The sequence below is a fragment of the Mobula birostris genome, chromosome 4, assembly GCF_030028105.1.
Source record: "Mobula birostris isolate sMobBir1 chromosome 4, sMobBir1.hap1, whole genome shotgun sequence".
NCBI lineage: Eukaryota > Metazoa > Chordata > Chondrichthyes > Myliobatiformes > Myliobatidae > Mobula > Mobula birostris.
In genome coordinates, this window is record NC_092373.1 from 146,553,403 (window position 1) to 146,577,877 (window position 24,475).

Sequence of the window (24,475 nt, forward strand, 5' to 3'; positions counted from 1 at the left end):
GGTTCTAGTGGTAGATTCTGAGGGAGAGTTGATGGCAGTCTGGAGGAAAATTAAATTGGTTTAGTGTAAGATTAGTAGAAGTGAATGCCTGATGGCCAGTAGAGACTCAATGGGCTAAAGGCCTGTTTCCATGCTGCATGGCTCTGTCTGTGACCCTATTTGCAGTAAATTTTTGCTACACCACAAGTCAGAATCAATTTATTTGAAAAAGATCAGGAATCATTTCAAAATGTTAGCATCATAAATTTTGATTGGATCTGAAAGCATTGTAAGAGTTGTTTACGGAAGATGTAATATAATAGTATATTTACTGTGGGTACCCACTGTAGCAAACATGCTTTGATATGTATTGAACAATATGAAAATAGGTGGAGGGACAAGTAGCATTGAGAAAGTAGGGAGGCTGCAGAAAGACTTAGATTAAGAAGATGGGCAAGGAAGTGGCCGGTGGAATACAGTGTTGGGAAGTGTATTGTCATGCACTTTGGTAGAAGGAATAAAAGCGCAAACTATTTTGGAAATGGGGAGAAAATTCAAAAATCTGAGGTGCAGAGGAACTTAGGAGTTCTTGTGTAGAACTCCCGAAAGATTAACTTGCAGGTTGAGTTGGTGGTGAGGAAAGCAAATGTATTGTTAGCATTCAGTTCAAGAGGACTAGAATATAAGAGCAAGGATGTAAGGCCGAGGCTTTATAAGGCACTGGTGAGGCCTCACTTGGAGAATTGTGAGCAGTTTTGGGCCCCTTATCTAAGAAAGGATGTGCTGACATTGCAGAGGGTTCAAAGGAGGTTCACAATAATGATTCTGGCTTTGAAAGGCTTATCCAATGAGGAGCGTTTGATGGTTCTGGACCTGTACTTGCTGGAATTTATAGAATGACGGGGTATCTCATTGTTGAAAGGCCTAGATAGAGTAGGTGTGGAGAGGTTGGTTCCTATAGTGGAGGAGTCTACAACCAGAGGACACAGCCTCAGAATAGAGGGATGTCTATTTAGTATGGAAATGAGAAATTTCTCTAGCCAGAGGGTGGTAAACTGTGGAATTTGTTGCGACAGGTGGCTGTGGAAGCCAGACATTCAGCGTATAAGTTGATAGATTACTGATATGTCAGGGTGTGAAAGGAGGAGAAGGGAGGTGAGAGGGAAATGGATCAGCTTTGATCAAATGGCGGAGCAGACATGACGGGCCAAATAGCCTAGTTGTACTCTACTGTCTTATGGTTTTATATATGTTAGTGCCTCCTCACTGGCTGAAACAGGGGGCTAATATTTCACTGCTGGTGGGGAATAACTCTTTGCTGCATTCTAGGTGTTGTAGTAACAACATAGGCCGGCAGCCCATTTAAAGTACAAAGCAAGGTATAAAACAATGTTGAATCGTCAGGTGAACGATTAGTTTTTGTTGTACTACAGATCGTGGTCTTTATTGGGGGCTTTGCTATTGCGTGCTTGGCGGATGGAGGGGGCTGATGTCTTTTTTCTTGCTGAAGTAAGTGGGGGAGAGGGATGTTTGTAGCTTTACTGCTGCTTGCGCGTGGGAGGGGAAGTAGGGGTGCTTTGGAGTTCTAACATTTTTACTATCACTCATTCTTTGGGGGCACGCTTCTGTTTTTGTGGATGTCTGTGAAGAATAAGAATTTCATGGTGTATATTGTATACATTTCTCTGAAATTAAAGTAAACCATTGAACTATTGAGTATGTGGACCCTCAGTTTCAACGGCTGTTGGTTTTGGTGTTATCTTTATCATCGGTCTTAATCATGACTGTCTAAAATCAATTAAACCTTCAAGTTATGATAAATACTAAATAGTCTGCATGTAGAATGCACCTTTCTCTGTACTTCTGTCTGTAAGTGAACCTTTACCTTCCTCATTGGGAGACCCTAGTTAGTATGGATCGGTGACAACATCTCCTTGCTGACATTCAGCACAGGCGTATCTCAAGTATGCATGCTTAGCCCATTCCTCTACTCTCTCTGCACTCTTGGCACTCACAGCTCAAATGTCATCTATATGTCTGCAGATGACATCACTGTTATTGGTAAAAATCTTAGATGGCAGCGAGGAGGCGTACAGGAGCGAGATGGTTGGGCTGAGTGATTGACATCGCGCCAACAACCTGGCAGTCAGCACCAACAGGATCGAGTAATTGGTTATGGACTTATGGAGAACACACGCCAGTTCTCATTGAAGGGTGAGCAGCTTCGGTGTCAGAGTCTCAGGGGATCTGTCCTGGGTCCAGCACGTTGATGCAATCATGAAGAAAGCACACCAGTTGCTCTGCTGCATTGGGAATTTGAGGAGATTTGATGTGACACCAAAGACTCTTGCAAATTTCTATAGCTGTACACTTAAGAGCATGCTCACTGGTTGCAGCATAGCCTGGTCTCGACAGAATCGCAAGAGGCTGCAGACTCGGCCTGCTTCATCTCGGGCACAACACTCCCCACCATCAAGGACCTGAAATTGCAACCTCCATTATTAAGGACCCTTATCATCTGGGACATACCCTTCTGGCCTTTTTTTTTGTTACCACATCAGGAGGGAGATACAGGAGTCTGAAGACCCTGTACTTAATGATTCAGAAACTGCTTCTACCCCTCTGCCATCAGATTTCGGAACTGTCCACAAATGCCACCCTGTTCCTTATTTTGCACTATTTATTTGTAATGTATAGTAATTTTCATGGTTACTCTGTACTGCTGTGGCAAAACAACAAATGTCGTGTCACATAGGTGATAATAAATCTGATTCTGATTCCAATTGACACTCTATAGCAATGACAGATGGTTCATGCTTTTTTGCCCAATATTGGTGAATATTCATATTAGGTATGGCTGTGTAATTGTTTTGGGGAGAGGGGAAGCAAAGACTACATGGTTTATGGAAAAAAGAACAACTGTATGTGCTTGCTTTGTTACTTCCTGCAAAACAGAAAATGCACAGGGGCAATTGCTCGACCTTCAGAATGTTTAAAAACTGCTCTGTAGCACCATCTTGTGCCTAAAACACAGATCTGTAGTTGCAAGCATCTTAATGAGGCATGCCCATTATAATTTTCCATTCATTTTTGAGGTTCTTGGGTTATTTCTGCAGCATACAACAGGGAATATCAAATTTACTTACTAAATTATGATTGAATGTTCTGTGATACTGCTCCTAAAACAGACAGAAACATGACCTAGAATATAGCTGTAGGTTATTTCAGGGATCTGTATTAATGAAATCAGACAGGTTGAATCTCAGGTGGAGTTCTGAAATCTTGGATTTATTTCATAAGCTGATGGTTATAATGCATGGAACAGTTTGATTGTTGAAATAACTCATGATGAAAAATGAACAAATATTTAGAAGTTCACATTTGCGTTGAAGAAAGCAGAATGCAGGTATTTTAAAGCATTTGCTTTAAGAATTATTCGTAACTTGAAAAACTATGTATTTGGAGCTCTTTTATGACTTTAAGCTTATTTTGACTAAACTTGTAAGCTGCAGCTGGAGTCAGTGGACATGTGCATAGCTGAATCATCCAAATATAAATTTGAAAAATGAGTGAAAATAAAATTGAAAGATTATAAATATGACTAATGTTACAAATTAAGGATACAGTTTACAAGCAATGCACATAATGGAATTTTTTGTTGAAACCTATTGGAATATTGAAAGGTCGAGATGGAATGGATGTGGAGAGGATGTTTCCTATCGTGGGGGAGTCTAGGACCAGAGGGCACAGCCTCAAAATAAGGATGTCCCTTTACAACAGATATGAGGAGGAATTTCTTTAGCCAGAGGCTGGTGACTCTGTGGAATTCACTGCCACAAACAGTTGTGGAGGTCAAGTCATTGGATATATTTGAAGTGGAAGTTGATTGTAAGGGTGTCAAAGGTTACAGGGAGAAGGCAGGAGAATGAGGTTCAGGTGGCTAATAAATCAACAGTGATAGAATGGCCTAATTCTGGTCCAATGTCTTTTTAACATTGCCATGAATCTGCTCTGGTAGGGCTTGCGCTTAAAAAGTGCATCCCCTTTTATTGCCTGACCTAATTGTGGTGGATTCTTAAATGCTGCAGCTTTAAATTTGATTTTATTTGCTAAATATATCGACCACAATATTTTGTATATTCAAATTTTTTCACCTGCAAGAGCATAGAATACAGGTGAAAGGATCCACATTCTCATTTCTTCAATGAAGCAGTTGATTTTCTGTGCTCCATTTTAGTGCTTCTGATGCTCTAGTCCAATGGAATGTTTTACATGCACGATCATTTTAAAAAGTTGTAATGTCATTCGAGTCCAGTGTTCTTTATAACTGTAAAGCACTGGACGATATACTGCAATTCAACTTTTAGTAAATATAGTGTTTGTCTTACCTCCCTCTGCCAGTAATAGTTACACCAATACTAAATATTATTAACTTTCATGCCCCACAACTTTAATATTTGTGTTAGTGTGCCATATTTCAAATTTTTTAAAGTAGCTATTTCGCTTTGAAGTCAAGGAGGTGTTCAATGAAAGAAAAGGAAGATTGGCCTGGGACTGGATTCTCTAGTTTTATTCCTTCCTAGTAGCAGAATGTTTTTGCAGAAGGTGGGCGTAGTGGACCTCGAGGTACGATAAATCTAATGCATTTTTTAAAATGTTCTTGTCGGGCAAGAGCAGAATAATTAGGGCAACAGGTATCGCTAGGAATTCTCGACCTTCGATGCTCGAGATTAATTAGCCTGGTTCGTGAAGTATCTGAAATGTACAAATTAGACGTGGAATGCGGAACTGCAAAAATGTTACTTAAAATTAATAAACTTGCAACTACACGCTTGGTTTTAATCAGATTTGTAAAACTTTTTCAAAACTTTTAAAGTGGGGGTCTCTAGCAGATTCGTTTATAACCTGTAACGTCTTTATTACTCGAATCACTGTAATGTGCGGTGTAACTGCCACTGAGTCGGAAATCCGAATGGGGTCCTGTTTTTCAACAGAACTTTGTCCAGCTGTTCTCGCTCTCTTAGCTGAGACTTTGAAATTGACCTAACACAACAACATGTGTGTTGTTACTTTTTTTACGGGGGGAGGAGAAAGTATTCATGTCGTCCTTCGGTTTGGGGAAAGATTACGATCACATCCTTCCCCTGTGGACCTGCCCTCGCACTTAACACCGGCTATAAAGCGGAGCGCGCGTTTTGCAGTTGAAACAATAGCAGGATGGTGTCTAGCTCTGGATCTCTTTCTCACCCTTAAACGTGCGGGGAGAAGCGACCCTTGCCGTATGATTCCTTTTAGGCTGCGGAAACACACTTGGTGAAATCAATCATATGGAAGGGTTAAATGTTTTGCAAAATAAAAAAAAAGAAATCGGGGGAAAAAGGGCCAGTTTGCAGTGAATATTTTTTTCCCTCTCTCGCGGGCTGTTTGGTTGTTTTACTTCCTGCTGTTGCTGGCTCGGGTCTCGGGTCTCGGCTCAGATTTGTTTTGAGTTGCGGTTAGTGTGTGGCTGTGCGGACGGATACGGCTGTGTGCGTGTGTAAAGATTTCCTGTCGCTGCGCAGTGATACCATCGGCAGCACTCTCTGACTCTCTGGGAAGCTGCTGCTGCTGCTGCTGTTTGCGGAGAAGATGGCGACTTCACTTCACGAGGGTCGGAAAAATCAGCTGGATTTACTCATCCAAGCCGGTAAAACTCATCAGTAAGAACTTTGCGGCCCGCGCACAGCGGCGGGCGCTGCGCAGCGAGTGTCAGTGGTATCTGACTGTCTGCGCTCTGCTTAAGTCCCGTTACTATAAGGAAGGGAGGGGGGTTGATCAGGAAGTGATCACCTTGTTAGCAACCTGCATGGCGAGACCAGCTCTTCCTGATCATTTTTTGAAGGGGAGAGGGTAATAAAACCTGATTATTCTTATTTTTTATATATTGCGTCATTGCAAAATATTATTTGGAGGACTTAGTGATCCAGTGGAATTTCATTGGGAGGAATGCGTCTATTAGCAGAGCGCTATTTGACTGTGCGCGTTTGCCGTTAGTTTATATTAATAGCTACGGAACCAGGAAGTGTGGTGGATTGTTGTCTTTCCTACGTCTTGCCACGCTGTCTTGCCTCGCTAATACTTGAGGCTTTAAATCTACAGTTGAAGCCTCTGACTGATGTATTTTATGACTCCTCCATTCAGAAAGAGCTCGCACTTTTAAACAGGGGTCGCGGGATGTTCGGGGCGGGTTGGTGTGTGTTTTTTATATATTAAATCATTCATCTCCTGACTGCGCTGCCACAACCAATCTTGATGGCGGAAGCGCCGCCGTTCGGTTCCGTGTGATTGACGCGCAGCGTTCGCCGCTCTCGGTGGGAGGGGGACGTTTGGCCGGAGACGCGCCCGGGGGCCGGGGGTGGGGGCCCGGGGGCGAGAGGACGCTCGGAAGGGGAGCTGGCTGCCATCAGGCTGGGTTGCGGGCCGGGCCGGGCCGGGGAGGGGAGGGTCTGTAAACACGGAAGTGAGCCGCGGCCACGCCGCTCCGTCCCCTGGCCGCGGAAGCGCGCGATTTAACCACTCCACACCGCTCCACCACAGTACACGGCCCCCATTACCCACCGCTACCACTGCCGGCCCCAACACCTGAACAAATCCTTTACTTTATTCCGGGGTTGGGGGGTCGCTGCTCTAAACTTGGGTCGGGGGGGTTGGTATTACGAACGTTCTTATTTGGCATAGTTCTGACATAATTACAGTTTAAAAACCCAATCACAATTATTGTAAAATACTTCTATTACTAAGCAAGTACAGATAAACTCCTTATCTATTCGGACAGTGTTGATTATAAGGAATATCTTCCGAAATACGTGTAATGCTTTATTTAAAAATCGTTTCTGGCTCCGCCCCTCGTGCGTACTTATAAAACACTGCCCGAACACACACATTTCGGAAGAAACCTGTGCATTCTGAAACATATGCTGGTCATAGAGGCTTGCTTGAGTTCAGTGATGACGAAAGCCATTTTCTCGAAAGCATAAAAAAATCACCAGTAATCCTTCTAATGAGCGTAACAAGAGGAAAAAAAAGAGGAAGCAAATAATTTTCAAGTTGATACTATATGCCAACGTTTGTGGAAGGGATCTTGTACAAACAACTCGTAAACTCCAAGGTTTGTCTGCCTGTGGCTAACGGGAAACCTCTTTTTATTAATGAACCGTGTGGTCATACTCCCGCCCTTCAGCGTTATGCTTAATGTCTGGTCCGAAAGCATTGGACATTTGGCACATGGCCTTGTTTTGAGGCAAGTGCATGTATAAGTCTCCTGCTGTTTCGGTTTGGACATAAAATTAAACAGCTCAATTTGAGCGCATTCCATTTCGGGACATACTCGAAACAAGGATTCAAAACTTCGGTTTGATCTCCTGCGTGCATCTTCAACGCACGATTCAAATTTGATTGACTTGGCAAATAAGCGTGGTGTTTAATTTTAAAAAAAGAAAAGTTAGTGCTAAAGTTCGTCCTGATTTGTATGAGCTAAGGACCCACAATTTGTAAATCCACAAATGGAATCGTGTCGACAAATACGTCGTCTTCGGGAGTATGGCCACCCTGCCTGGCAAGTCAGCTTTCCGTTCCCTTCCGTGGTAAAGAGTTTCCTGGGTGCCTGCTGTTCTGCCTTTGGCAGAGACTGCGATGAGCAACTTGAGCTGCGTTCAGACTCCGTGTATAATTACTCACTCGGCCGGTTCCGCACCAAGATTAGGTATCCAGCATATTTCCATAAATGGAAGCAACCGAGAGCGGGCCACCTTGGCCAAAGTTGTGTTGATCTCGAACAGGTGGCACTGATATATAAGCTTCAGGCCGGCTATATGTATATGTGAGAGCAACAGACTACTAACCTAATGTGAAACCTGAAACCCCAGGGCCACGCAGGAACCCAAATTTATCCCCAGCTACACATTGTGTATTTATAGCTGCCCTTCAAACCGATTTTGGCCTCTTAGTTAAATGTATCAGCCTCCCATCATTCTACAGTTGGTTATCAGGTTATTAAAACCTTAATTTGACAGATTTACATTCAACTAATAGATTAATGCATTGTCTTTTAATTGAAGTGCCAGATAAGTTGTTGTTAGTGTTATTTTTACGACTTTTGTTGAGATTGTAGTGCCAGTCTCACTAAGGTCATTATTCATATGTAAATTTAAACGATGCCTATTTCTGGATTATTCTATGCTTGGAGACATTGCGCTATAACTGGTGTTTTACTCAAGGTCTTAATGCCTACATTTTTTGCCAGTATGATTGAATTTTTAGCTAACTTCTTCCCTAACCTTTCCCTAGGCATTGATAGAAAGGATTAGTTCTCTGGTGGAGAATAACTAAAAGACTTCGAACTGATCCAATATCTTTCACGTATTTAACTGATGTGAGGAGATTTTTTTTCTTTTTACTTGCTTTGAACAATGTGCAAATTGTGATACTGTTAACTGCTTCCGTAGCTGTAACTTGTTTACAGCTCTTGTCAACACATTGAGATCATGCCTGCATGTCATCCAGAAACATTGGGAACAGAGGAACTTCACAGTTCTGATCTAACCACACTGGCCCAGTTGCACTGGCGTGCTTCACTGGCTCTGCAGTGTTGCCAGCTTTCAGACAGTGTTTATCTGATGCACTGCCTGGAGAAAGAGCAGTTCTGTATATGTGCTTAAAATTCAGTTGACCTGCTGCTTGTGGTTTTATAAAAATGGTCTGTATTTGGTGGTCAGTTGTTAATCGAAAAGTGAAAAAATTCAGAACTCCGTGACACTTGTCATTGCTTGTTCTTGCTTGTTCTTCATTGGATTCATAGTTGCATTCTGTGGTCCTTTGCACAGAAGCTTTTCATTGTAAATCTCAGGCAAGCAAATGAGTGGCTCCTTTACAAATCACATTGAAACAGTAGATGCAGAGTCCCAACCTCAAAGTGGGACAGTGAATTTCAGTGCGGAATCTTGCTCAGAAACTTGCAGAGTGGAAAGCAAAGATCGGGGAAGTAACACATTCAGCTAATGCTTAAAATATACTGTACATGTCTAATAATTAGAATCTGAAAAAGCAAGATAACATAGATATAAAAGTTGATCTTAAGTGCTAGTGGAGTAGTTTAGCAGCATTCAAGACATAGTTACACTTCACTTGCACTTGATGGATAAGCCCCAACATAAGGGGCCAATATTGTTCACAGACAAAATGCTGGAAGAACTCAACAGATAAGGCAGCATCTATGGAAAAAAATAAGCAATAGATGTTTCAGGCCGAGACCTTTCATCAGGTCCATTAATGCTGCCTGAACTGTTGAGTTCCGCCAGCATTTTGTGTGCGTTGCTCTGGATTTCCAGCATCTGCAGAATTTCTTGTGTTTATATATTGGTCACTGCCACAGCTCAGTGGGCAAGTAGGGAAAGTTCTTGCTCTTCACGAACTTGAGCATTCAGTGTTTCCGCAGGGTAATGTCAGCATTCCTCCTTGAAAAGAAGGGCAGCAGTTTCCAAAATCAAAATGCTGCAGATGCTGGAAACGTGAAATCTGAACGGGGTGAGTTCGAAGTACCCAGCGGGTCAGGCAGCATCTGTGACCTGCTGACAATTTCCAGCATTTTCTGTTTTTATTTGGCATCAACTTCCTGGCTTTTGTGCTGAATGATTTCTTGATGTAGTGTAACCTGCTTTTAGAGAGTGGCACGGGATTTACCATACCTTGCAATAGTTTGTAAACTGAGTACTCAGTTTTCAAATAGTAAATGGCTTAGTGGAAATTCATGAATCAAAGACTGGCATAGTTGCCCTTGCGCTGATGCTGGAAAGGGCTGTCCAACTTGGAGAGTGGTACACAGAAGCGCAGTCCACATGTTTTGCCGACCTTTTAACTTTAAGATCAAGCTGATCCTTCCCTCCAACGTAGCCCTTCATTTTTCTATCATCCATGTGCCTATCTAAGAATTTCTTTAATGCCCCTGACGTACCTAACTACTACCACCCCTCCTAGGTCGTTTCACACATCCACCACTTACTGTGTAAAAATAACTTGCATCTGACATCTGCATTACATTTTCCTACAATCACTTTAAAATTATGCCCCATTATATTAGCCACTTGCACACTGAGAAAAAAATCTCCTGGCTGTTACTCGATCAATGCTTTTTATTAGCTTGTACACCTCTATCAAGTCACCTCTCATCCTCTTTCAATCCAAAGAGAAAAGCTCTAGCTCCCTCAACCTTTCCTCATTAGAAATGCTGTCTAATCTAGGCAGCAGCCTGGTAAAACTTGTCTGCACCCTCACTAAATTCTCCACATCTTTCCTATAATGAGTTGATCAGATCTAAGCACAATATTCCAAGTGTGATCTAACCAGGGTTTTATGGAGTTGTAACATTACTTAATGGCTCTTGATCTCAATCCCCCGAATTTTGAAGGCCAACACAATATAACCCTTCTTAAACACCCTATCAACTTGCATGGCACCTTTGTGGGATCTACGGGCATGGACCCCAAGATCTCTCTGTTCCTCCAGACTACAAAGATGGCATCGTGACTGCTGGTTCGATATTGATGTAAAAATAGATTCAGTGGGCAACTTGTTAGGCACAGTTCATGTTCTTCTGCTGGTGTAGCCCATTCACTTCAAGGTTTGATGTGTTGTGCCTTCAGAAATGCTCTTCTGCGCACTACTGTTGTAACAGGTAGTTATTTGAATTACTTTCTCCTTCCTGTCAGTGTGAACCAATCTGGCTATTCTCTGACCTCTCATTAACCTCTCCCACAGAACTGCCGCTCACTGGATGTTTTTTTTATTTATTGCATCATTCTCTGTAAACTCTAGAGACTCCTGTGTGTAAAATCCCAGGTGATCAGCAGTTTCTGCGATACTCAAGCCACCTTATCTGGCACCAAAATTATTCCATGGTCAAAGTCAGTTCGATCACATTTCTTCCCCATTCTGGTGTCTGGTCTGAACAACAGCTGAACCTTTTGACCATGTTTGTGTGCTTTTAATGATTGAGTTGCTGTATGATTGGCTGATTAGATATTTGCATTAACAAGCAGGTATACCTAATAAAGTGGCCACTGAGTGTGACTAATATTTTAGGTGAAACAACTGGAGTGACTTTTAATGGTGTTGTCATGTTTAGATTTAAAAGTGATTGCTTTGGAATGAAGGTGAGGGGTCCCATGAACTCGCTGGTCTGCAATCTTGTTTCCCTTCAAATGTCAGTTGAGCTGAAGTTTGCTGCTCACTCCTGTGAACTTTGGCCTGATGTTGGCATGGTAGCACCTCCTTGTAAATGCTTTAACTTAGTTAATTCAGTTTTCAGGATGTGGACATTGCTGCCAAGGCCCATGCCTAGTTCACTTCCATCACTTTTTGCCTGTGAAGAGGTACTTGTCAGCTGAACTTTAGTACTGCTGCAACCTTGCTTGAGAAGGTGCTTCCTCAGTGCTGCTGCAGAGAGTGTTACAGGGTTTAAAGGATGATGGGGAGAAGGGCAATAATACAGTGGGGGTGTGATTTGGAGGGAAACCTCAAGGAGATGGTGGTCATGTGTATCCTGCACTCGTACCTCTCAGTGCTGGAGATGGGGAAGTGCTGTCAAAATAGCGTCTGCAAGTGGGTGTCAGGAGGTGAATTACTTGGCAAAGGAAACCTAGACATCTGGTAGTCTCAGGGCTGGTTCATTTCTGAACAATAAGAAGCGCCCCCATCCCGAAACCCAGCATGTTGCTGGCGAGGGATCAAATGATCCGAATGCTGCTGGATATCAAGGGAAGATGGTTAGATCCCCTTTTGAGGTGCTCATGGACTGGCACCTTTGCTTGCTTCTTATCGGGCTCATGCTTGAAGATTTTTCAGTCTTGCTTCGTCCAAGTGTGGACATTTTTCACTGAAGAGCTGCACATGGAATTAGATACTGTGTAATCGCTAGGGAACGTCCCCGTTTCTACCTTCTAATGGAAGGAAGGTTATCGATGGAGTACCTGAAGCTGGTTGGCCTGAGGCTGGGATGATTGACCTTCCACATCCATTTCCAGGAATTTATTAATAGTTCCATTACCACTACTCCAGTCTCTCCAACCCCTGCCCTTCACCAGTTGATGAAGGGTGGAGATACATATACACAGACTTGATGAAGGGTCTTGGCCCAAAACGTCAACTGTTTATTCCTCTCCATAGATGCTGTCTGACCTCGTGTGTGTTATTCTGGATTTCCTGTATCTGCGTAATCTCTTGTGCTTGTAGAAGTGTAGTTTTAAGACGACATGTTTGTGTTTCACGTGGGAATCACTTTGTATGTTTGAAGTTTCCGTGTGGAAGCAAAATGCTGCAAGTGCAATTTACCAGTACTTCTGAGTAGTTTTCCTTTAAAATGTGTCACATTGTAACCTTTTGTCACTTGTGTGTGTATATGTATTACAGCACTTTTCCTTTGCTCATTTGACATGTGGATACCCAATTTGATTTCAAAATAAACAGTACTCTGAAATTCTGTTTCTAATTCTCTTAAGAAAATTTTTTAAAAATTGTCTCCATTTTGCATGTTTTAAGTCACTTTTTAACTCCTCGTCTTTTTTTTCTCCAGTCCTGATGAAGGGTGTTGGCTCGAAATGTCGACTATACTCTTTTTCCATAATACTGCCTGGCCTGCTGAATTTCTCCAGTATTTTTGTGTGTGTTGCTTAGATTTCCAGCATCTGCAATTTTCTCTTTTTTTAAAAAAGATTTTTTTTTGTAAATTGTGAAGGGGAACATTTTCATTAATTTTTAATTGGATATGGCCTGTATTGTCAGTGTTACTGTGTGAAAACAGAATTGAATGTTTCACCTTTAATGTTACCATCTAAATTGATACCAGCCTTTCAATGGAAATTTTAATAGATCACTAAATTTTAAAAGCATGCACTGACACCTCTGTTGACTTGTAATCTAAGTCTGCAGTGTATAGTTCTTTCCCCCCAAACTGTGTTGGAACTACATTCCTTTTGAAAATATTCTTTTGTGGGAAGCGAAAGTCAGACTGTAGGTGGGCGAGTGCTTAGTTGTTTTATTTGCCCTTGGTAATGGTCTTGGCCGGAATGTTGTGCTGTCTATAACAAATACCTTTTCAATTGTGTATGTTAGAATTGTAGTTGAATTTGCCCCTCAGTGACGTGCACTTCTTAAAAAGTAATAGTGTCGCTGAGCATAGTGAATCTTCTTTTAAGAGTTTAAATGAACAGACTGCTATGTCTTCTATCAAGGTTGTATATTCAGTTCTAAGTAAGTGCTCTTGAAGGCTTACCCTGTGTATGATTGTCTTTGAAGTGCTATGACGTGATCAAATCAAAATAATATACTTTTTCTTATGCAATTTCTTTTAACAGTCTGCCTATATGAATTATTTTATTCAGTGTGCTTCTAGAGCAAAACTGTGATTTTTCTCAAGTTCCAAGTGTAAGTGTTGTGGTTTCCTTTGCAGTTGTTGACCACATCACAGTGTATGAGTGGATGTAAATGGTGCTGTTTGCAACATTTTGTGATGTTTTTCTTCGAACAAAATGTCACTTTTTTTTACATTTGTTATTTGTGTTGCAGTTTTACAGTTACATACACGTAATTGCTCTGTTCCGATCAGGAAAATAGCTAAAAATTTGAGCATAACAACTTTGGTTTTAACAAGCTAGTATTCTGCCTCTTGTGCTCACGTTAAAACAAAGTATCATTAGTATTTTTTAAATATAGTTTTCCATCGGATTTAAAGAGTGTTGCAAAATTCATTGCTTCTCTGCTTCTACAGTCCATTGTTGGAAAGAAACATCCCTTTATTACACGTGCTTCCAAGAGATGCAAGCGTGTTCTTTTTTCACCTCCCCTTCCTTTGACACTGTCAACCATTTGCATGGCTTGACGTATGACTACAATAGTTGTGTTTTAACCATGAGTTGGTTCGGCACTGTCTACTTTCAGTGTTCTGACAGGTCCGAAAACTTTGATTAGACAGGTATTTAATACCTGGAATTCGCACATTTAACTTGTATAAGGTTCTATTTAATATTTTGCAGCCACCCAACACCCATTAAAATATATTTTTAAAAAAACTAAAGTTGTCACTTTGGGTTATGGAGCTTCCTACCAAGATGTCCCATTTCCTTCCAGATCTGTTGGTGTTGCACAGTGGTGCGTCTGTAAATGCTGTTGTCCAGCATGAAGAAACCAAAACAGGTACAGACTGCAAGTAGGCAGGTATTTACAGTTGGGCTTGGACCATGCTGTAGGAAGGGACTTTTGGAGGCCTAAGGTATTAACAGTTCAATAGAATTGGTTTACATTGAGAAATGAGACCATTACTAAAATTATAGTGCAAGTTAAAGCTTTGATTTAAGACTTGTTGCATTCGGATAGCACATTGTATGCAGCGCTTGATATTTTGGCTTACAAATTCTATGTCTCTCTTCTCACAGTGGAAGCATCTGTCCACAGCAGTCATGTCCATTGCACAGACAAGACCATTGAGGCAGCTGAAGCCCTGCTTCATATGGATTCTCCAACCAGCCTGAGGGATGACAAGAACAGTGGTAGGTAATCCTCTCAGAAGGTTGAAAGCTCTGAACTTTGATGTGAAGGTTAAGTCTTATTCTATACAGCTCATCCCTGTTTGTCAAAGATTCATTACCATTGAATGTAATTTATAATTTGCCTATTGTAAAGTAAACTCCCTTATTTCCAGTCTTCTTGGGACTGTGAAATTTTTTATTTGGATGTTTTCTTTCCTGAAGTAACGTATCCTAATGTTAGATGAAATATGAAGTGTTTGTCTTGAATTCCACCTTGGGCACAATGAACTTGTGGCATGTAATCCAGAAGCTCATTCTGTGGATTGCAGAACTGAAAATCTGTGTGCCAGGAAGCTGTGCACACGTGCATGCTCTCCCAGCGGCATCGTGCTCAGATCTGGAATAAATGCTGGCAAATTTTGATTATTGATGGAGAGATTTTTATTTTTAGTTCTGTAGGGAATGTTGATTGAACTTTTAATGGATTCAGTTTCGGTTGGGTTCAGAAATACTGAGACATATCGAGAGACAGCAAAAAAAACAGGCCCTGCGCCCACACTGACCATCAACCACCTATTCACCCTAACTCTACTTTAGTCCCTTTTCTCATTCTTCCCACATTCTCACCGACTCTGATTTGATATCCAGAGTCAACTATTTTGCGCTGTTATTGAGCTGCTAAGGCTTAAAAGCTTTCTAGCACTTGAATGAGGCCCAAAAATAATAGTGAAGGGAGATTCCAGTATTAGGGACTCTGGGATTAAGACAAAGAGAAAAATATTGATGTGTCAAGTTTAGGATGTCCTTGCATGATTTCCATTCAAATACACCGTTGGTGATGCGTAGTCAAGGTACGAGTGTTTTTGCTTGGGCTCCTCTACCTTTCTTTTAAATGTAAGATGAAATTTAGTAGTAGGACTGAAATTCTGGGCAGGTATGTGATATCTATTTGGATAGGGTGTTTGAAAGAGTTCGTCCATTAATTCCACATAATTAGTGGCTGAGATTTTGACTCACAGAGTTCTCCAGCATGGTTAGCGCAGGAAGGAAGGGGCTAATGTATGAGAAGCATTTGACACTCAGTCTATGCTTGATGGAATTCAGAAGGATGAGGCAATGTTGCCTTGAAACCTATGGACTATTAAAAGGCTTGGATAGTGAATGTCGAGAGGATGTTTCCATTAGTAGGAGAGTCTAGGATCTAAGAGCACAGCTTCAAAATAAAGGGATGTCCTTTTTAAACTGAGATGAGGAAGAATTTCTTTGGCCAGAAGGTGATGAATCTCTGCAATTTGTTGCCACCTAGGATATTGGAGGCCAAGTCATTGGGTATATTTAAGACAGAAATTGACAGGTTCTTATTTGGTAAAGGTGTTGAGCTTTACAGCAAGAAAACATGAGAATGGAGTTTTTTTAAAAAAAAACATCAGCCATGATTGGAGCAGACTCAATGGACTAAATGGCCAATTCTGCTGTTATATCTTGGTGGTCTAATGGGAGCAAATCTTTCAGCTGACTAGGATGCCTATCTATGCTAATCCAATTTTCCTACATTTGACCCATATCCTTCCAACCTTTTCCCATCTACAAACCTATCTAAATATCTGTTAACCATTGTAATTGTACCCACCTCCACCATTTCGTCTGGCAGCTCAAACCATCCTCTATGGAAAAACTTGCCGCCACATTTTCCCTTTGACTCTTTCCCTCTCACTATAATCCTCTGCCCTCTAGTTTTAGACTTGTTTTTACAGGAAGATATCTCAGTTGTTTGTTTGTTGGTCAGCCTTTAGTGATTTTTTTTCTTGAATGGACTTTACCTTGGACTTTTTACTGAGTGCAGGTTGGGAACGGTGTTCGCACTCTGAACAGCCTGGTTCTAGGACTGGTTTTTCATTTGTTTCTATGGAGGAGAAGAGTACTGAAGGATTATATTTGATTGTTAATTTTATATGTTAAACAAATTTTCTTCAACTTGTGTTTAAGGTTTTAGTTTTCTTTATTTTTAACTAATAGTATGTCAGATATTCAAAATCATTATTTTGGCTTAGACTGGACAAAGTGAGCAAACAAACACTTCATAAAGCTGCTTTGTGATCAGGGCTTGTTCTGTGTCCTGACCCTCCCCTCCCCTCCCCTCTCCAGCATGAGATTTCATGTTGCAGAAGGCATTACCTTGTGATTATAAAGAATCATGCAGGCTTGTAAGTGCAGGTTGACCCTACTTGAACTCTATGAAGTAGTGTGGACAGCATCCCTTAGACAGTAGCAAGCACTTGCAGCTTGATGCTGACCACATTTGTTAGGCCACTGGAGATGATTTCATGTGTCCATTTTTCTCTGGAGAGGCAGGTGCCCTTCCTATAATTGACATGAAGTAGTGTTCACAGACAATACTGAAAATCACCCAAATTGGTCTCTTCATCAAACATTCTTTGGTAGCAAGTTCAAAGTAAATTTATTATCAAAGTAGGTGTATGTGCTATCTTAAGATTCATTTTCTTGCAGACATTTACAGGAAAAGAAAGAAATACAGTAGAATTTGAGAAAACTGTACATAAAGACTGACAGACAACCAATGTACAAACATTTGTACAAAAGATGGTAAACTGCAAATAAAGAATGATACTGAGATCATGAGTTGTAAAGAGTCCTTGAAAGCAAGACTGCAGGTTGTGGAATCAGTTGAGAGTATCTGGAGAAGTTTGTCAAAAGTATTTGATGAAATGCTGAATCTGCACAAACTTTTAAGGAAGTAGTGGTGCTCATGTTAATGTACCAATTTTATTTAGTACCTGTGGTTTGTTCAGTCTGGTCAAAGGATTTTGAAAACATAGTAAATTTTACCTTTTTGTCAATTATTTCCATTGTTTAAAGTGTTAGAGAAAAGTTTTAAAATGTATAACTTTTTGCAACAATAATTTTATCTGTTCAATTACTTTGGGACTTTAGTTTTACTAGTAGTTACATTTGAGGATCTTTAGTCTTTAAGCAGTATTGCTCTGAGCTGAATGTATGTGGTAATTGAGTTAAAAGCATCTGTGCCAATGTTTATGCTCGACACGTGTCCCCTCTCATCCTGTTTAGTAGCGCCCTATCAGCACATGCTATTCTTTTCTCTTGCTCTTTAAAAAGATTTATGCTAATTGACTCAAATGCTACATGTATTAGCAAGTTTCATGTTCCGGCCACTCTCCGGGTTGTGAAGTTTCTGTTGAATCCTTACTGGATTTATTAGTGACAGTCTGTATTTATGACCCCAGTATTCAACATACCCAGCTCCTTAGTGTTTCCCTTGTTTTTGGTTTTGTTACCTTCTCATATTTTCAAAAGGCCTCTTTGAGGCACTATTTAGCCTTCCTTTTGCAAGGGAAGAGAGTCCCAAACTGTTCAATTCTGCTGGTGAAAACCTCTACATTCTGATCTTAGCCTTGTAAATCTTTTACAACTTCTTGTGTCTTCACTTCCTCTTGAAATATGGGGTCGCGTAATCTGCACAGTACTTGGGGTAAATGTGGTCTAACCAAGGTTCTATATCAGTTTAGTGCAACTTCTGCTTTTTTAACTTCTAGGAATGAACATGTACTTTGTGCTTTTTATGACTTGAATAACTGGCATTGCAACTTGTAATTGTGAATTTCTGTCTTTCAAATCTTACATTCCTCACCAAAAATGAACCACCTCATACTTGTTCACATTGAAATTGCTTTAGTGTTTACGTGCCCCTTCTCCAAGTTCAATGCCACATGTAAACTTTGATATTTTATTCCACTCTCAAGCCTGACTTTTACAATTGGAAGCAGCAGTTTTTAATCTAAGTATATGTATGTCACTATATACTACCCCGAGATCCATTTTCTTGCGGGCATTTACAGTAGATCAAAGAAATACAATAGAATCAATGGAAAAACTACACACAAGCCTTTGCCTTTCGGAAACATACTGCTTCCTATATCTTACCCCGTTAGTTTTCAGCTTTGTGGGTGACTACACTTTTGTTTCTGTTCATTTCAGGATGAGGTGTGTGTTGGCAGACTTAGAATTTGACACAAATTTGTGAATTGCCCTTGGCAGGTTGGTGACTTGAACTGCTGTATACTGTGCTGAAGGTGTTGGCTACAAGTTTTTGCCCAGTGACAGTCCACAGGAATGGACTTCCATATCATGATGATACCTGATGGAAGACCAAAGGGATAAGATCAGGCCACTCAGCACCTCTTTCCTGTTCACCATTTAATAAGAACATGCCTAAACTCAATACACCTCTCAGTTCTCCTTATCCCTTGATATACAGTGCCTATAAAAAGTATTCACTCCCCCTTGGAAGTTTTCATGTTTTATTGTTTTACAACATTAAATCAGTGGATTTAATTTGGCTTTTTTGACACTGATCAACAGAGGAAAAAACTTTTACATGCCAGTGAAAACAGGTCTTTACAAATAGGCTTAAATTTATTACAATTATTAAACAGAAAATAATTGATTTCATAATTACTCACCCCCTTCAAATCAGTATTTAGTAGATGCACCTTCGGCAGCAATTACAACCTTGAGTCTCTGCGGATTAGTCTCTATCAGCTTTGCACATCTGATGCACTGCAGTCTTTCCCCATTCTTCTTTACAAACTGCTCAGGCTCTGTCAGATTGCATGGGGATCATGAGTGAACAGCCCTTTTCAACTCCAGCCACAAATTCTCAATTGGATTGAGGTCTAGACTCTGACGGCCACTCCAGGACAATAACATTGTGCTTAAGCCATTTGTGTGTAGCTTTGGCTTGGGGTCATTGTCTTGCTGGAAAACAAACCTTCTCCCAAGTCGCAGATCTCTTGCAAACTGCATCAGGTTTTCCTCCAGAATTTCCCTGAATGCTGCATTCATTTTACCCTTTACCTTCACAAGCCTTCCAGGGCCTGCTGCAGTGAAGCATCCTCACAGCATGATGCAGCCTTTACCATGATTCACAGTAGGACTGGTGTGTTTTTGATGAGGTGAGGTGTTTGGCTTATGCCAAACATAGTGTTTAGTCTGATGGCCAAAAAGCTCAATTTCGGTTTCATTCGACCGTAGAACCTTCTTCCAGTTGACTTCAGAGACTTCTACATGCCTTCTGGCAGACTCTAGCGGAGATTTCATATGAGTTTTTTCTTTCAACAGTGGCGTTCTCTTTGCTACGCTCCCATAAATCTGTGACTGGTGAAGCACCACGGCAATAGTTGTATGCGCAGTCTTTCCCATCTCAGCCACTGAAGCTTGTGACTCCTCCAGAATTGTTATGGGTCTCTTGGTGGCCCCCCCCTCTAATCCCCTTCTTGCATGGTCACTCACTTTTTGAGGACGGGCTGCTCTAGGCAGATAGACAGCTGTGGCATATTCTTTCTATTTCTTGATGATCAACATTAACTGTACTCCGAGATAGTCAGTGACTTGGAAATTTTGTTATATCTATCTCCCAACTTGTGCTTTTCAATAACTTCTTCGCAGAGTTGCTCGGACTGTTCTTTTGTCCTCGTGTAGTTTTTGCTTGGATACTGACTCACCAGCAGTGGGACCTTCCAGATACAGGTGTATTTTTACTGCAATAAAATTGAAACACCTTAACTGCACACAGTGATCTCCGTTTAACTAATTATGTGACTTCTAAAACCAATTGGCTGCAGCAGTGATGATTTGGTGTGTCATGTTAAACTGGGTGAGTACTTAAGCAATCAATTATTTTGCATTTTGTATTTGTAATTAATTTAGATCACTTTGTAAAGATTTATTTTCACTTTGATATTAAAGAATCTTTTCATGTTGATCAGTGTCAAAAGAGTCAAATTAAATCTACTGTGATTCAATGTTGTAAAACAATAAAACACGAAAACTTCCAGGGGGAGGGGAGGTGAATACTTTTTATAGGCACTGTATAGGATGCACTGCTAGGGCCCTCCACACAAATGGCCAGGTAGAAGGGCAATGGCAACAAAAGCAGAGGCACGTCTCTATCTAGAAGTTGCCTTCCGAGCCATGCACCATGTTGACTTTGAAATATATCCCCCTTTGTTCACCCTCACTGGGTTAAAATCCTTCAACTCCTTCCCTAACAGCATTGTGGCTCTCACCTCAAGGAAAGCAGATCACTATCACTTGACACCTCTCAGAGTTGGGGTGTAAGACCCTACAGAGGATAATTACAAACGACCAGCTCTTCCCCCTCTCTCCTCCAATTTCCGACATTAATCGGGAGCGAAGCAGCAGATCACTACCACCCGCCCCACAATCTCTGACCCATTCCTGTCAGAGAGGAGGTACAGAAGCATCAGGACTAGGACTGCGTGACTGGGTAACAACTTCTTCCCTCAGGCTGTGAGACTAAAATACCTCGCCACCACCAAGGTTACATCACTACATGAATCTTGAATTTTATTAACTTATTTGTGGTAATATTTTGTTCATGTGCTGTGTGTGATATGTTTTGTGGGTGCACTGTGGTCTGGAGGAGTGTTGTTTCGTTTGGTATATATGTGCAGGTTTCCCCTGCCATCCGAAGGTAGAGCGTTTCTGTGAAACGGTTCGTGAGCCAGAATGTCGTAAAGCAAAGAAGCAATTACCATTAATTTATATGGGAAAAATTTGTGAGTGTCTCCAGACTCAAAAATAACCTACCAAATCATGCCAAATAACACATAAAACCTAAAATAACACTAACATACAGTAAAAGCAGGAATTATATGATGAATACACAGCCTATATAAAGTAGAAATACTTTTCCACAATCATTGCTGCGCTGTTCTCTGTAACGAAAATCTCACCCAAGCGCTCTCGGCGGAAACACGGCGCAAGCACTCTCCAGTAACCTTTAGGCTATGAAGCTGCCAAATCATACCAAAAAACACATAAAAATACACAGCTGATATAAAGTAGAAATAATGTATGTACAGTGTAGTATCACTTACCGGAATTGGGACAGCACCGAGCATATTGATAATGGTGTGTTAGGCTGAGTCGTCGGAGGTCGGGGTGGTGCAGTGGTCCCCACCCTCCGGGCTGCCGACCGATACCGATCCGCGAAGAATGCAGGGGTGCAGCGGTGGCCGGAATGCAGTCAGCACATCTTTAAGAAAAAAAGCCAAAATAAACAAGCTAATTAAGTAGGTGCCGCCCAGCATGTAAATGTCGGCCCAGATCAGAGGCGACGCAATCGGCAATCACCTCTGATCTGGGCCGACGTTTACGTGCCGGGCGGCACCTAATTAATTAGCTTGTTTGTTTCGGCTTTTTTCTTAAAGATGTGCTGGGTACGTCCCGGCTACCGCTTCATTCTCCGTGGATTGGTATCTGTCCATGGCCCGGGGGTTGGGGTGGTGGGACACTGGCGTGTCATCTGTTTCCATCAGGGCAGGCAGGTCATCTTCTTCTATGTCTGCCTGCCTCGATGTCGAAGGTCGAGGTTCGTCGTCTGCTGTGGCTGATGTGGAAGGCATGCTTGACTGCTTAGCCTCGTGCATTTTTAGATCATACAGTTCTTTGTAAGCACTCAAACCATCCTGTGAATGTGCCCTAAACCGATGTACCCTTTCAAAATTAAAGTCGTACTTTATCATTTCAGCGAGAATCTCACACAGCTGCTTCACGTTCAGTTCTTGGATGACTTCACTTTTAGTCCGTTGGCTACTGCATTCGGTTTTGATTGTTATCCTTTCCTCTTCCAATTGTATCAGCTCTTCATCTATCAATTCTTGGTCATGAGATGCCAAAACCTCTTCAACATCATCTTCGTCAACTTCCACAAGCCAAACTCATGTTGTCCTTACTTCGTTCACCACGATTGAAACGCTTAATTATGTCTAGTTTTACGCTAAGTGTAACACTCTTACGAGCTCTTTCAGGCTTTTCTGATACCTTAGAACTCATCTTGCTAACGGCTGCTCACAGGCACAAGTTTAAGCAATGCCGGCGAGAATGCAGTTCTGAATCCGGAGGAGAGCGGCTGCTCGGGGCACGTGCTGCTTTTTTTTCGCACGCTGCCTTTTTTCGTAACAGTGAAAACACCTTCTGTAGCAAAAACAGGGTACTAATGTAGGTATTTCATAACAGTGAGGTTTCGTAAAGCGAACGTTGGAAAAGCGGGGGACACCTGTATAATCAGATGACAATATCCTTGAGCTTGATTATCAAGGTATGTGTATATTACCATATACTACATTGAGATTCATTTTCTTGCAGATATTTACAGGAAGGTGACAAAATGCAGTAGAATTTATGGAAAAAAACTATGCATAAAGACAGTGTGACAGTGCACCATCCATGTAAATGTACTCAATGGTTTTGCCTGTGATGGACTGGGCTGTATCCACCACTTTTTTGTTGACAATTTTGTTGCTGGGCATTGGTATTTCCATACCAGGCCATGATGAAAGCAGTTGGGATACTCTCCACTGTTCATCTATAGATGTTTGTCAAAGTTTTAGATGACATGCAGAACTTATGCAAACTTCTAAAAAAGATAAAGTGTTGTCATACCCTCTTTGTGATAGCACTTATGTGTTAGTTCCAAACATATCCTCTGATTATGATACACCAAGGATTTTAAAGTTTCTGACCCTGTCCACCTCTGATCCTGTAATGAGGACTGGCTTCTTCTTTCTGTCGTCATTCGTCAGCTCTTTGGTTTTGCTGGCGCTAAGTGTGAGGTTATTGTGGTGGTGTCATTCATCCAGGTTTACTATTTCCCTTCCATCTGCCAGTTCATCAATGCCTGTGATTTGGCCAGCAACAGTGGTGAAGTCAGCAAGGGCATTGGAGCTAAGGGTCACACAATCGTGGGTATAAAGCATGTAAGGCAGGGAGCTAAGCACATAGCCTTGTGGTGCATCTATGCTGATGGAGATTCTAGAGGAGAAGTTGTTACCAATCCTCCCTCCCCTTTCTTGATCTGTTTGAATCCATCTGTGGAGACAGAGTATCTGCTGATCTTTCTATAAACCTACTGACTTTCACAGCTATCTTGACTATACCTCTTCCCACTCTGTCAAACTATTCCCTTTTCTCAGTTCCTCTGTCTCCTCCGCATCAGTTTGCTGGATGAGGCTTTCCATTCCAGAACATCTGAGATGTCCTTCAGAGAATGGGATTTCCCTTTCAAACCGATCGGTACTCCCCTCACCCACTTCGCCACTTTCCACATATCCACCTTCACCCCATCCTCCTGCCGGCATAACAGGGATAGGATTTCTTTCTTCTTGCCTACCACCTCACAGGCCTCCATTTCCAGCACATTATTCGCTGTACCTTCAGCCATCTTCAACAAGCACATCTCTCCCCCCCCCTCCCCACTACCACTCTGTGCCACAGTGATTGTGCTCTTTGTGACCCTCCTGTCCACTCGTCCTTCCCCATTGATCTCTCTCGGCATTTCTCCCTGCAAGTAGGCAGATGCTACACTTGCCTGACACTTGCTCCCTTGCCACCATTCAGGACCCCAAACAGTCATTCCAGATGAGGTGACACTTCACCCGTGATTCTACATTCAGGAGACCTAATGTAGATTGTGGGGCTGCTTTGTCAAGTACCTTTGCTCCGTTCACCACAAAAGGCAGGATTTCTCAGTAGCCACCGGTTTCAATTTGACTTCCCATTCTGACAGGTCAATCCATGACCTCCTTTGGTGTCACGATGAGGCAACTCTCAGGTTGGAAGATTCCATCTGAGTAGCCTCCAACCTAAAGGCACAGACATCAATTTCTCCAACTCCCAGTAATTTCTCTCCCCCTCTCCTTCTCTCCCTCTCCAGTCCCCATTCTGGCTCTCTTCTTACCCCTTTTCCTCATCTGCCCAACACCTCCCTCTGGTGCCCCTCTTCTTTTCCTTTCTTCCATGCTCTACTGTCCTCTCCTATCAGATTCCTTCTTTCCTTTTCCATCCATCACCCATGTGCTTCTTGCTGCATACCCACTCCC

The 24,475-nt window shown here is 41.7% G+C and overlaps 1 protein-coding gene across 16 annotated transcripts in view; it reads left to right on the forward strand.

The window, feature by feature from the left end:
• Nucleotides 1–24,475, forward strand: part of LOC140196661 (ETS-related transcription factor Elf-2-like) — a 160,693-nt gene that overhangs the window by 92,930 nt on the left and 43,288 nt on the right. For 10 of the 16 annotated variants that reach the window (XM_072256227.1, XM_072256233.1, XM_072256231.1 and 7 more), the window contains 2 exons: nt 14,137–14,202; nt 14,442–14,555. In XM_072256227.1, the coding sequence (XP_072112328.1) occupies nt 14,137–14,202; nt 14,442–14,555 (180 nt within the window). Of the gene's footprint in view, nt 1–5,548; nt 5,666–14,136; nt 14,203–14,441; nt 14,556–24,475 lie in introns of those variants that run through there. The other 6 variants (XM_072256234.1, XM_072256230.1, XM_072256229.1 and 3 more) reach the window with 4 other exon arrangements.